Raw genomic sequence first — 15698 nt, 5'->3', positions numbered from 1 at the left:
AGGAAATACAAAAATGGACAAGTGGCTTATTGATTATAAGGTAAAACTTTAAAAGTTTGCAGATAACATAGAAGTAGTAATATGATTTGGTATCAAGGGTTTTATAATATGCTAATATAAGTACTATTTTTTGTTGTGGATTTTAGAAGAAGGAAAAACGGATACCTACTTCGTAATGTAGGCAATCATTTCAACAGGAGCTCCTTGCGTAGAAAAAAATTTTAAGAGTCTCAACATTTTTTCCATGTTGAAATACATAAAATACTCTCGCCAGCCGTAACAAGGTGGTTATCAATAAAAGCATGCATTGACAGAGTGCTTAAACAATATGAGCCTCTTAAACATTATTTAATGGAATCTGTGCTTGAGGACCCATCACACACAACAGATAGTATGTTAGAAGCAATGAAGAATCCATTTACCAGAGTTTATCTGGAATTCATATCTTATACTTTGGGGCTTATGACTGATTTTAACATGCTATTTCAGTCTGAAAAGCCTTTGCTCCACAGAGTTAAGCCAGAAACGATTGTATTATTAGAAACGTTATATGCTGATTTTCTCGAGCTATCACACATAAAAAAGCCAAAGATATTTTCAAACTGAATCATGAAAATCCGGATTTTTTCCTACCATTGGAAAATATTTATTTGGGGATGGCAGCAACAGAGTCTGTTGCAGACTTAAATAAAAATCCGAACATTCAAAGAAACGATATTGTTACATTTTTAAAATCAATTTTATCGTTTTATATTGATCTGGCAAAAACCATAAAAGAAAAATTCAATTTTAAAGAGCCAATTTTTGATATCATAGATATATTGGATCCAAAAGTTGCACAATCTTTTAAGACAAAGTCTTTAAAACACGTCATTGATACATTTCCAGTTTTGAAAGACCACGTTGATCCTCAGGCTTTGGACAATGGGTGGAAAAAACATGCCTTACTACATTTTGAAGATCTCCACGTAAACATGAAAGATTGTGAGCAATATTGGTCACGAATTTTCAACTTGAAGAATAATGCTGACATTTTATTATTTCCCAATTAAAAAAAACCCTATCATTACTGCTTGTCTTGCCATTTTCCAATGCGAGTGTTAAAAGAATTTTCAGCAATGTTTTTAACATAAAAACAGATAAAAGAAATTTATTGAACACTTCTACTCTAAGGGCTATTTTAGCTACCAAACAAGGAGTAGATAACAGTGGGGTTTGTGTTAAATTTCAACAACAAAAAAAATGTTGGAGTGTAAGATTTGGCAAGACAAGCAGTAGTTGAAAGAAATACATTTCAAGTTGGTAGGTGACTTAATATTATTTTTTACAGATGGTAAAATGTTCCTTTTTTTCTATGAAAAAAAAGATAAAATAACAAATTAGGTACATGTACCTACCATTCGTGTAACTTTCGTGTTTTTCTGTTTTTTTTAATGTATTTTAATTAAAGATTTTTTTAGTTTTAGGTACACGTAACTTTTTTGTTTTTTCAATCTTTTTTTTATAAGTTAATGCTACCAAAGATTTTTTTAGTTAGAATCGAAGTATTTTAGGTGAACTTGTTATTTTTTTCAATATTTTTTTTAGTGTACTTCAATGATACCAAAGATTTTTTAGTTTGAATGAGAGTATTTTCTGTAAAATGTTCCTTTTTTATATAAATAAATATGAAATAACTTATTTTTTTCATTATTGCTTCAAAATACCTATTCCTGCCTTCTATTTTGTACGAAACCTGAATATATAGTATTGATTTACTATTTTTGATTGTTTTCAACAAATCGGATAATTTCAGGCAAAATCGGATAATTTCGAGTCCAGAAGAGGATCTTTCCAACCTCATCCATTGGCAACACTGTTCAGTTAGCGACTAGCTAGGTAAAGTGCTGTACGTGCGGTGGTGAATATTGTGAGTGCTGTCATTAGCAAGTTTTTAATACATAAATTTTTTATTTCGGCATTTCTGAAGACAAAATTGTGTCGAAAGCAAAAAAGAAGAAACCGAAGTATAGCTAGGAATATATAAAATATGGATTTATTCAAAATCCCCCAAATCCATCTTCACCTGTATGACTTCTTTGTCAAAAAACATTTTCGAATGAAGCGATGAAACCCTCAAGGCTACAACATCATTTGAACAAAATGCAATCAGATAAAAAAACAAAAGTGTGACTTATATTTTCAAGAACTGGAAAAGAAACACTCAGCTCAGCCAACTGTGTCAAAACTTTTTTCAGCGACTTGTAAGCAAGACGACGACGAACTCCGAGCTTCCTACAATAACTCCTTGCTAATTGCTCAAACAGGTAAACCTCACACTATTGGAGAGGATTCAATTTTACCGGCAATAAAAGAAGAAAAAACTACCTTGCCTCATAAACCAGCGGCAGGTATTATCCGAAAAATTCCTTTGAGCAATAGTTCTGTGCAAAGACGAATTGATGAGATGGCTGAATATATTGAAGAGTCATTGTGCAATCATCTGAAGACTTTCAAATTCTAAATTCAGTTAGATGAGTCCACTATACCAACTAAAGTAGCAATGTTGTTGTCATACATGAGGTTTATTGGAAATGAGAAAATATATCAAAAATTATCATTTGCCAGAAATTCAGAGAAAGGTACAAAAGGAGAAACCATATATGATACACTGGAAAAAATTGTGATGAGAAAGAAATTCTACTGAAGAAGCTGCTACAGATGGCGCTCCGGCTATGACAAGACGTCACAAAGGCTTCATAGTGTACTTGAAAATGAAATTCTAGATTTGCTCTTTTTACATGGCATCATTCATAGGCAACATTTGGTTGCGAAAATTTGAGTGAGCGCTTCTCTCAATCACTGCAATAAAATCCGAAACACCTCTTTAAATGCCAGATTATTTGATCAGCTTTATGTTACTAATGATGAAGATTTCAACCGATTGCTATTTCACACAGATGTGCATTGGTTATCAAGAGGTAACTGTCTGAATCGATTTTACAGTCTATTTGACTCTGTGACAGAGTCCTTGGAAAACAAAGACAAATAATTGCACGACAACCTCATCACTTCAAAGAATGATATTGCGTACTTGACAGACCTGTGTAAATTATTTAATTTTTTCGAATTTTATTTATTTTAATTATTAAAGTAATGACTACGATTGTGATTCTCAAGATGTAGTGAAGTGAAAATATGTGGGAGGCGCTAGAAAATAATTAATTCTGAAAGTGGGTGAACTGTTTCAAAATAGAACTAAATTCATAATACCGAATGTAGCTCATTTATTTTCCTTTCCAGGTGTTTGTTCGTGACTTTGATGGTGTTTGTGTTTATTGACTGCTCACTTTTGGTTTTTCTGTTAGCCGGATTCATTTTTCAAATAAGTATATTTTCAATTTTCCCTGAATTGAACTCATCTGTCCTGATTGGTTTAGGTTGAGATTGAAGAAAAATACCTGATTTTTTTTATGTGTTCGATCCTAGTTTCACAATTGTTGCATTATATGATAGTCTCTCTTCGTCTGCTAGATCTAGCGGAAATGACTGCTGCTATATCTTCATCGTGAAAGTGAATATATTTCGTCCCGGATCATCTTAGGTGTTTTGCGATTCCCACAAAAACTCAATGGAGAAACCTAGTCAACTCAATAGATGCACACATTGCATACTTTCGAAAAAAAAAAATAGATGAAATTGCACCAGAGCAGAACGTTCCTACGGTTCTATAAACAACTCCGATTTCAAATGTTTTCTTCATGAACAATTTGTGTCAACTGTTTTTTATGGAAATGAAGTTGAATCACTGGAATGAGTAGCTATTAATAATACAAGTTGGGGTTCAGAAGGTTTTGAGAACTTGCTGTAGGTAGATTCAGGAATTATATGCTTCATAATAACATTTTCACATATAGTTGATATAAAAGACTTCAGTACCTTTTTGAGGAGACGCTTGTAAAAACATTGAATGCTACTTCTGATCTCTCCAACTGCATTCTGGTTACAACTTTTCCTAACTCTGTAGCGAATGTCACCTGTGGAACAAAATATTTTCATCAGTTACATCAGATAAGTTTTATTGAATGTTCAAATTTTTGACTATATATGAATTTCAGATAGTATCTGCTGCTCTGAAATGACTCACAGCTGATAGATAAAATAGTTGGTACATATTATCTATTTGGTCTTCCTCGCCACACTCTAACATTTATGAAATACAAAAATGAAGTAATATGAATATCCTCAACCTACACAAAGTATCTGTGATTATTTCCCATAATGTGTGAGAGATTTGCAATATGTAGATGTCTCCTAGTAGCCATATTCAACCATCCGATGTTTCGTAATGTAGATAATATAGGTATTTTGACTTCTACAAATTCCAAAAATGAATTCTCAACATGCATACTGTACCATTAGAATTTTGTTTCGACATTGGCTTGTTGAGCAAGGACCATAAAGGAAATCATAATAATTGAACAATGACAACAACAATGTCTCACACTCACACTCACTCACACTCATAAATACGCTACAAATGCAATACGGATTTGAACAGACGGCTCAAAAACCAGAGAAGGCTCAGGATGTGGAGTGTACTCTAGATAGTCTAGATCACTAAGCCTAAGAATTGAGTGGGGAACGAGAAGAAATACCAGCGGTCCAAACGGAATTGGCTGGTTACTCAATCGCCCAAAAGAAATAACCAAGAAAAGAATTTAAAAAAAAAATAATAACAATCTGGACTGACAGCAGACAAGCCCTATTAGCCTTGAACAGACAACGTATAACCTCAGGGCTAGTAATAGAGTGTCACCAAGATTTAGCCAAAGCCTCGGTAGATAATAACATTATCCTGAGGTGGGTTGAAGGGCATGACAGGAGTAAAGGTAATCGCATTGTCGACTCTTCAGCCAAGAAAGCGTCTGGACTAAGAATTTGAAGATCCAGTGGCACCTACAGACTGATAACTTCGACAATTGTGGAACTAGTAAAATGTTACAGCCAGGCTCAATCCTTAAAGAGATGCGATGGAATCAAAGGATGTAATCTTGCCTGAATCACCTTGAGCGACCTTGGAAAGCTGGCATCGTAGAAATATCTGACGATGACCAGGAAAGACCAGTCAGAAATCTAGGATTTCTGACTGGCCACTGTCAACTAAGGAAACACCTCCATAAAATGGGGCTAGTGGACACACCTCTATGCAGGATGTGTGAACAGGAATATGAGACTGTCAGTCATGTCTTGTGCGAATGCCCGGAGTTATTGTCAATAAAAGAGTGTGTGTTCGGCGAGTCTTGGCCTACATCTGCCGATATGAAGGAGATGTCTCCCAGTAACCTGTCCACTTTCCTGGAAAGGACAGGATGGACAATGCCCTAGGAGGACAACTCCTCGGGAGGATGTACAATAGGTCACATGTGGCTTAAGTGCTGGGGGCTTACACTCACCCTCCCTACTCTACAGATACAGATCTTATGAATAGGGTGTATATCGTTTTCAAAATTGAATATGCTCAAGTTAGTATCTATCAGAATAACAAGGTTTCCAGCTTCATCAACCAACACCAGCGGTTTTTTCTAAGGACAAAACACAAGCACTACATAACAATCTCAAATATGCTTTTAGAGCGGTGTCTGTGCGAAAGAATCTATTCCAGCAGCTTCAGAGAATGCTTTGGGGTGGAGCACCATACATGGAAACAATACTCCAAAGAAGGTCTGATCTAAGCCTTAGAAAGCATCAAAAGTTGTTTATGTGTGTACTGTTGTATGGTGCGGAACAGTTTTCAGCTTTTGAGAAGCAACTTTCGCAAATCCAGCGACATGATTGTGCCAAGACATATTGGTGTCCATTTCAATCCCCAGCAAATTCATCGAAGCAGAAAGCGGAATTGTCTGTCCTGACATTATTATATCAAGATAGGAGACATTTATCCTTCTGGAGAAAACCGATGCCTGGGATTTTCTGGCATTGAATTTAACCTCCTTACTTCCACCGCAATTCGAATTCACTTCTAGATGATTATCAAGATATGTAACCTCTTACTGCCGGTGGAGATGTGCATCCGCATTAGATGCCCTAGAAACCAAATAGAATGACGAGACAAGTGTGCTGTTATCAGCAAAGCAATATATTCGATTCTACGTTTTTTCCCTATAAGTCGTTGATATAGAACAAATAGAGGGTTGGAGACGATATGGATCCCTGGGAACACCAGCGTTGATGATAAAAGTATTCGAGAGATATCCATCTACGGTCACTTGCAGGGAACGTTCTTTCAGGATGCTGATTAGCCATACACAAAAATGATCCGACGAACCATAGCATTGAGGTTTGGCCAGCAAACCCTCATGCCACACATGGTCAAATGCCATATAGATGTCAAGCGCAACAGTTCTTGATTCTATATGTTTCTCGATTGCGGTATTCCAAATATGGATGATCGATCAAGATTTTAGCCGTTACTACGTGGTAGGAAATCATAATGAAGAAAAGAGAAATGAAACTTTTTATGTTTTTTAACACTTTTATTTGTAACTAACGTTACTACAGTTTCATCCTATAAGGACATTTTCAAACTTATATATTGTATAAGTAATTGCAGTAACGTTAGTTACAAATAAAAGTGGCAAAAAAACATAGAAGGTTCCATTTCTCTTCTCTTCATTGAATAATCCATTGATTCTAAACAATTTAATTTTTTTCAGCATTTTTTTATAAATACAAGTATTCTACTTAAAAAAACATACATTTATTCATTTGCACATTTGCATGCTATTCCCTAAGCTTTTCAATTGAGTTCAATGATTAAAAAAAATATATTTTTTTGTCAGATTAGGCAAATCCCTATAGATAATCGTCAGATCATGAGATATCACGTCTAAAACATAAAGATGAACCATATATATCTCAATCTGACGCGCTTGAGTATTTCAAAAGGAATTTTTTTTTGCATATTATAATAATGGCCGCGAGTTTGCGTCAGATTGAAATCGTCAGATTATTGAATGAGAGCTTTGTTTTGGTGCACTTAACACCCCCTTAGAAAATCTGACGCTCTCGATTAAATTTTTTTTCATTTTTAACCCTTATGTACAACCACCCACATCATGCAGCAAACGATCAGATTAACATACCAACATTATTAAAAATACGTAGGACATTGATGGTATCAATATCTGACGCGCTCGAGTATGTCCATGCAACAGTTTTTTTTACATATTCAATAATCTATAGCAGCTTCCCCCACCGATGAAAAGGTATATATTATATAACATTTTTATCATATAGTATTTCTAACACTAGTGTTAAAAGTATTTTTAACACGATTTTTTTCAACCAAATAGCAATGAATCAAACGTAATTATTCAATTTTCAAGGAAGTTTTATTATATGCATTAATTACATTATTTCTATTATTAATGAACATTAATATGAAAAGTACAATTAGAACAACTGCTGATAATGATACCTTGCGATGTTGAAGAGCCTTGTAATATATTTGAACTATCTGAGTTGACAATTTCATGGACATTAATTTTTAAATCTTGAAGTGGAGAGGACGATGCTGTAATTTGAGCAATAGATAGATAGATAGATAGATTCGTTCATTTAACTACGTTACATAATGTTTGTAGCAGGTCATATATATATATATATATATATATATATATATATATATATATATATATATATATATATATATATATATATATATAACAGTCTAATTCTCACAAATTCTGAACAAATTTTTAGATATTAAAAAAACAAAAATATAAAATATAAATCAATAATAAGTATAGCATTAAATAACATTTTTAAAAAAGGCTAACAATATCGTAAATCTCCAACAAGAATTCTATACCAAAATTAACAACAAACTTTCCCTTCTTATATATTATTATTATATACAACTATTATAATGTCAAAAATCATTTTGTAAATATTCTTGCACACTGTAAAAACATTTAGATTTCAAATATTGTTTCATTCTGATTTTGAACTGATTAAAATTAAGACTTCTTAATTTTGACGGAATTTTATTATATAAATTCAAGTTTAAAGAATTCATTTTGGATGTTGTCAAACGAAATTTGGGTATTTTCAATAAGTCGCCAGATCTGGTGTTATATTCATGGTTATGAGAGAGTGTTTCATAATTTTGGTTATTTTTATGTATCTCCAGTATACAATGAAATATATATAAAGATGGCAAAGGCATGATATTATATTTCATGAACAACGATAACCTCTTTACGAGAAATAGATTTTTCAATGTAACCCTCAGCTACTGTTGTAGACTTCTATCCTCCTTGCTTCTTAATATTCGTTATATTTGCTCCAGATTCTGCTGGCAAAAAAGCAGAAGACCTTCTGAAAGAGTGACCTGTATGTTGTTTCAGTTGCGTTAGGTTCAGAAACTCAGCAATGGTAAAGGGCATTTTCCTAAACGTGTTTTCACCAACTGGGTTGGCACTGCATTTATAATTTGAGTATTTCAGAAAAAAAAAACGTTGATGATTGATATCAGATGGGCGTGATGCAATGTATTTATTAAAATAGTTTTTTCAATAATGCAAAAAGAACGACCTTTTTCATTTTTGTATTTGGAATTTGAACAATCAATGATTCATCCAATAATTTAATGTGATCTTCACGCCGGTAGGTTCCATACATTTTATCATCAAACATTTTTCATCTGGCGCATCATTTATAAACAACTGGACTTATCAAACGTAAGAGTTTCTGATATTTAGGGCCTACTACTTTCATTTTTTCGCTTTAAGAATGTTATTACCTTCAAATATTTGCTTTTATCAACGTCACTTTTAACGAGCGCACTCTAATTTATTATTGAAAACTTGCTCCACAAAGTTGACAAGTTCCATATTTTTAATTTCTCTTCTAGACTGGCTAAGAAACGGTTTTGCTGAAATTTCTTTCGACGTTTTTGAGTCTACACCAACTAAGAAAATTAGAATATGCGGTGCCGTACTGCTGAACCGATTCAATTCAATTGAATTCAATTCAATTGAAGCACTTTTTTTGCAGCCTCTTCAATATCGTCAGGAATATACAATTCGTCACTATTGTTTTCATTATGCAAGACATTAAACACCAGCAAAAACTTTTAATGTGACTTTGAATAAAACGCTGTAAAAAATACTGTTTTTTTTGGTAACCAGGTTATTCTGCGTGCCCTGACAGGGCCAGTTCGAAGCAAATGCGATAACATGAAAATAGTTACCTGGCAAGATATGTCAAAATGTGTTTTCATAGAAAAATTAAATTTATCTATTTCATCATGAAAACAGGACAGATGTACAAAAAAGTTTGTATGATATTTGTGTTAAAAGTAAGATTTATTTTGTTCGTGAAATTGCTCAACTCTACGATCGTTTCGCAAACTTTCTCACTCACAAAATAAAACCTTACTTTTAACACTCATATCATAAATAGCTATTCTAATTCGCTGAGACTTTTGTGTCACTGTCGATACGAGATATTTTTGAGGCAACATTTCGCCAAATCATCAGATGAAAATAAAAAATTTAGCTGCGAAAAATTTTGGAAGAGATTTTCTCATTATGAAAGTTTCGAGAAAATCAATAAATCCACCTGTAAATTGAAGAATTTCTTATGAATAATGTAATATATTCGAAACCGTTGGTTCAACATATAAAATATCTTCAGATTTTTTTAAGAACATTTCCAAATGAATAATTGTCATCGCATATAAAAAGTGATAATCACTTCCAAAAAACATCTACTGATGTTAGGATCTCATGTCATCGCTAAATATAACCAGCTTCAACGAAAATGAAAGAAAATCGATACAATCAGAATATACTCAACATGAAGTCCGTACATACATTGTGAGAACTTCATATCATCTAATGGATGAAGTTTCCAACAGAAACTAGGTAAAACTCAAAAATATATTGACAAAAACTTGAAGACTGAATAATGCAATATATAATGTTAGACACTGAAAAGGTGAAAATGGTAGTAACGTACATATTTGCATAAGGCGTGCCCTTCTTTCTCTCCATTATTGCTTGTCCGTACGAAAGTCCAGAGGGATAATTTATCATGTAATTAAGTCGACTTGTCCAAACTGAAACGAATTGAAAGTGTGTCTTTCCTTTGGTTGGCACTACTTGGAAAAAGTGATACAAGGGATAAAATAATTGTGGAGTTTTGTTCGTTTTGGGTTCATATGAAGGAGAATTGTATCATTACATGCGGTTAGGAATGAGAATCATGTAGATAGAACTTTTATAGTTATTCGATGCAACAAGATGAGTTTCCAATCATTACTATTCAGCGTTCTACAGGTTCTTGGTTTCTTCAAATTATCATTATATTGCATTTGACGTGAATCTGATGATATAACATTACAGCTCATGAACTTTCACAATTCCAGCATTGAGATGGTGAAAATGAAAAGGTGAGAGGGAAAATGGAAGGGTACTGGTTTGTTGGGAGAGTCAATTGAAATGTTTGTTTGGTGGTGGTTGACAATATTTCATAATGAATTTTAGTAATTCGGACTTCTATTGTCTGATATGATATAAAATGATTGGATATCCCTGAAAGAAGTAAAGGAAGCTTATCTGAAAATAACAATTATATTAAGCAAAAAAAAAACGAAAATTATATTACAATAAAATAAAATACAATTGAACAATGAAAAAAGGAATGAAAATTCAAAGATTTCAAGCCAAGTTACTTCACAACGTTTCGATTGTTAGTATCCACGATCATCTTCGGGTGATATCCTTTAATATTTGGAAGGCTTCAACATCTTGAGCGATCATCAATATGGCTTTCGGAAACAAAGATCAACAAGCGACCTTCTATCGTATGTCACCCATATTTGGAATAACGCAATCGACAAACATGAAGAGTCAAGAGCTGTTGTGCTTGATATTTCTGAAGCCTTTGGCCGTGTGTGGCATGAAGGTTTGCTGGCCAAATTTCGCTCTTATGGCTTGTCGGATCATTTATGTATATGACTCTCCAGCTTCCAGTGATAGCGTTCCCTACAAGTGGCTCTCGATGAATATCTCTTGAATACTCTTACCATCAACGCTGGTGTTCCCCAGGGATTCATATCAACGACTTATTGGAAAAAACATTATCCCTATATATTGCTCTGCTGACGACAGTACCCTTGTCTCGATATTCCATGTGGATTCCAGGACATCGGCTGTGGATGCACATCTTCACCGGCAGGAGGAGGTTGCATTTCTCAATGGATATCTAGAGGTGCACAGTAAAAAGTATTTCTTTCAAAGACGATCATAGGTTGCTTTGAAATTTTTATCTCCATTGTAGAAATTATTACTTCATGCCAACAGCGCCATGTTCCACAAGAGAAACAATTTTTCTAATGAAGAAATCAAATTTCTTAGCCTTTCAACGATATCATTCGTTTGATTATATTATTGCGAAGATGAACTATTTTGAATCAAGAAAATATAATATCATCCCAAAATCTACCACCTGTTTAAAGAGAAAAATAAAATGTTTCAAATGGAGAGCAATATCAACTTGATCTGAAAACATATTGTTTGTTTGAATTCCAAACTGTATCCCTTCAAATAACTCAATTCGTTTGTAACAAGAGTTTTGTGAATCTTTATACAAAACTATTTCGTGATCGACTGACCATAACAGGAATTTTATATAGAATGAACATGAACAGGATTTCTTTCAAAGAAGTATTTCACTCATTTCAGTTTGAAAAAAACCGTTTTATTTGAACATAGATATTATTGAAAAGAATTTAAATTTAGGATTATGAGAAACTAACAATGTAGAACAGTGTTCGCGTACGCGCCAGTATGTTTTACACGACTGGGGTCTTACACAGTTGAAAGATATTTTCATGGGTAAGTATTATAGTTGGATAAAATTGAGGTGTTTGGGTTACTTAAGGAAGGAACTCCGCTATATCAGTAAGTACTGCATTGTATACCTAGTACCAAAGAGGTACTAGGTATACAACGGTAAACTTTGACTGCAACTCTTAATTTTGCCCTCATTTTGCGAAAATTATATCAATGCTTTACAGATACATTATTACATTTGCCAAGCTCTGCAAGTGTATATTAATTTGAACTGAAAAATTCTCCACGTTGATTCAAATTCGTCAATTTCCTGTTTTGAACATATCTTTTATCTTTTTTTTGAAAAGTGCATTTTCTCTAAATAAAATTTGATTTTCTCTTAGACCAAATTTATTTTTTATTGAACGAGAAAGGTACTTATAGTTTCGATAATAAATTATAATACAAAAAATACCAAAATAAGCACCAGTAGGTATAAAAAGCACTTACATATGACAGCTACTTTCAGATTTCAACATGTAAATGTTTGTTGAATTTCCCTACTCAGTTTGAAACTATTCAATATATTGCCTTTAGGAATGTAAGAAATAGGTAGAAATATTACCAAACTCACTAGAGGAGAAATCAGAATTTCGGAAAACATGAAAACAGTAATGTTTTTATTCAAATAACGAATCACATTCCTTTGAGTATGTTTGTATGATCATGAGTTGAATTTTTTAAATGAAACATTTTATATTTTCCATTGATCCTCTAATAATACTCACACAACACTTTGAATTGCTATAAAAGTTCCAAAATGATTATTTTGAAAGGCAATTCTTCTGTCCACTTCGATGGGATTTGAAATACGTCTTTTGAATTGATTATTCATTTCTGATGAAGGAATGTTTAAGAATCTTTTATCTTGATAGGAATCGTATGTTAATAAACAATAAGACCTCATACAAGTTTAAAATTTTGAGGGTTGTCGTTCATATGCGGACAACAATTGGGTTGGTTGACAAAATAAACCCACTCATACAGTTTTTGTGTTGATTTCTTGTTTCGTTTCAGAATCCAAGTGATGTTCCGGCAATTGTGGATAAACAAGAGCAGTATGCAGAACTTGATATCAGACGATAGTGATTTTTTTTGTTATTTACCAGAATGGCAACTAGTTTTAAAATTGTGTGAAATGACTAATGAATTAATTCATTTTCTTGCCTGAGTTGTAATGTTTATAGGCTTCGATTTTATTTTTTTGTTAATTTGCAATTTGTCAAGAATATGACACTTTTTTATGTATGTTCTTGGAAATAATATTTATTTCTGTTATTTGTATAACTGAATCATCTCTCAATAGTGTGCGGATGGAATATGACATTCAAGAAAAGATTAGCAAAGAAAATTTAGTTGTCTTATACGTTTTGTTTTTCATCATATGCTTTTTCAGGATAATATTTATGATTTGCAATTGCTTCAAATGAACCAATAATAATATATAATGTATTATTTAATTTATTCCCTTACCACTTATAGCTGTTCATATTACAGATGAGATACTTTGGATTCAAGTAACTAGAGACATCCATATGAGAGACACAGCATAATTTCATCTTTGATGAAGTAAATGAGTTTATTTCATTCATACAAATAAAAGCGTTAGAATGAAAAATGCTTCTCTTCAAAGGAAAACAATAAATTTCTCCTATTCTCCTATAACAAATATTTGAATAGTGTTCCAAGTTAACATATCATTTCGTAAAGGCAAGGCCACACAGTCAGCTGCCTGTAGTTTTGCTGAAATCATCTATAACTCCCTAGACAATGGTATGCACGTGGCAGGAATATTTTTTGACCTATCACGTGCATTTGACTGTCTATCTTATGACTTTATTGAAACCAAACTTTCTAATCTAGGATTCAGGGGTGTATTTTTGCAATGGCTCAAACATTTCCAGGAGTCTATGTGGATGATTGCTTAAGATGGTCTGAACACATTACAGTCACTTGTAAAAAAGTTAACCAAGCGTACTATGCTCTCTCCAGAATGAAACATTTTATGCCCTTGCATGCCTTGCTGGACGTATATTATAGCTTGGTCTACAGCCATTTAAGCTAAAATGTGGTTCTTTGGGGATATGCCACCAACAATTGATATCCCATGGAGAGGATCGTGCAAACAGCACTTCGTATCATATCAATCCTGCCATTCCCTTGTATTTACATATTTAAATGCTTACTATACATCCACGATAATTTAACGATATAACACAAATTCTTCTTACCACAGTTACTCAACCAGAAATGGAAAATTGTTGAGTATTCCTAGACACAGATCCTCTAAATTTGAACAGTCACCCAAATATATGGGAATAAAATTATTCAATCATCTTCCTGATCACTTGAAAACCATGAGTTTGATGTCATTTAAAAGAGAAGTTAAGGCTTATTACAGTGTCAGTGAATTCCTTTTAGACGACTTTAGCTGATTGCGGTCCAGACTTTCATCCAGATTTTATTATTTTATCCATCCATCCAATTTTGACTAATCTTGTTTTTTTTTCTTTATATTTTATACATTTTTATATTTTAAAACTACTGAGATATTTTATCTTTATGTATGTTTATTTTCTTTATACTATTTCAACGTGTTGTACTGACATGTCCTATACGTTGATACGTTGGTAAAGTATTAAAGGATAAATAAATATTATTTTTTTTTCACCGTAGTGTGCGCTGGTCAGGCCCTATCCCCCGAAGCCCCGATACATTCGTGAGGGCGCGCCAGCATAATCAACCAATGACCACTCCCCACACCGTGGGGTAAGTGATCATTGGGTCCGATAATCATGTGCCCTGAATGACGCAGTGAGCCAAAAATGACAGCCATCTGCATCTGTGCGGCTAAGATTTCTGCCTTAGTGCGGCAAGCCGGTATGATTTTGAGATTCGAGAGTAGAGAAGACATCATTCCACCAAGGACTCCAATAATCAGAACAACCATCTTGACAGAGTGATCTGAATAGAGTCTGCGGAGTTCGAAGAGAAAATCTCGATATTTTATCCGTTTTTCCTCCTCTTTTCTGACGATATTCGTCTCGCCAGGAAAACTCCACGACAAATATCGTTTTGGCTTGGTGGTCGAGAAGGACTACATCAGGCTTATTAGCTTGTATGAGCCTGAGGGTGAGGAACGAATAGTTCCAATATATTCGGCACTTCTCGTTCCCCACAACGGATTCAATATCCCCCGGAGCGTAGGACAACACCGGTATCTCGTCAATACCATAAGAGTGCCGTAGATGGTAATATAGCACTCTTAGGGCCGCGTTATGTCGATGTATATAGGTCGAGACCGCATATGCTGGACATGCTGATAGCAAGTGCATTAGGGTCTCGGGCGCCTCGCGGCAAGCCCTGCACCTTGTGTCAGAAACCTCTATACCCATCACGCGACTGCGGTAGACTAAGGTGTTGAAGACACCATCCTGGCAAGCCATGATGAACCCCTCAGTTTCCGACTTCAGCCCACTCGACCTGAGAAAAGCGAACGTCAGGCGCTTTGATAAGCCAAGGTCTTCAATGTTATTCAAGAAGACCCCATGCATCGGCTTATCCCTGTGTCTCCGCAGAAGTAAGGTGATCTCTGCGGCTTTTATCTGAGCTTTTTGCTCAGCTTTTTGCTCATGGTCACGGACCATGCAGAGAAGGGGATCCGAACTTCTGACGACTTTACAGGCTGTATCCAGTACCATTCTGTCATGTAGACACTCCAAACTCAAAATTCCACGACCTCCCTGTTGTCGGGGGAAGTACAACCGTGGAACGGACGATTTGGGATGCAAACTCCTATAGAGATGCATCATTTTT

The 15698-nt window shown here is 34.2% G+C and overlaps 1 protein-coding gene across 1 annotated transcript in view; it reads right to left on the bottom strand.

Moving 5' to 3' along the window:
* LOC111511790 (uncharacterized) overlaps positions 1 to 15698 on the bottom strand; it is a 118034-nt gene that overhangs the window by 24837 nt on the left and 77499 nt on the right. Inside the window, exon 3 of the mRNA XM_074183617.1 lies at positions 3919 to 4016. Coding sequence (XP_074039718.1) covers positions 3919 to 4016 — 98 coding nt within the window. The remainder of the gene's footprint in view (positions 1 to 3918; positions 4017 to 15698) is intronic.

The sequence above is a fragment of the Leptinotarsa decemlineata genome, unplaced genomic scaffold, assembly GCF_025532065.1.
Source record: "Leptinotarsa decemlineata unplaced genomic scaffold, Ldec_3_MD MMD2_P_RNA_scaffold_2, whole genome shotgun sequence".
Taxonomy (NCBI): domain Eukaryota; kingdom Metazoa; phylum Arthropoda; class Insecta; order Coleoptera; family Chrysomelidae; genus Leptinotarsa; species Leptinotarsa decemlineata.
This window is presented reverse-complemented; position numbering and strand designations above follow the sequence as displayed.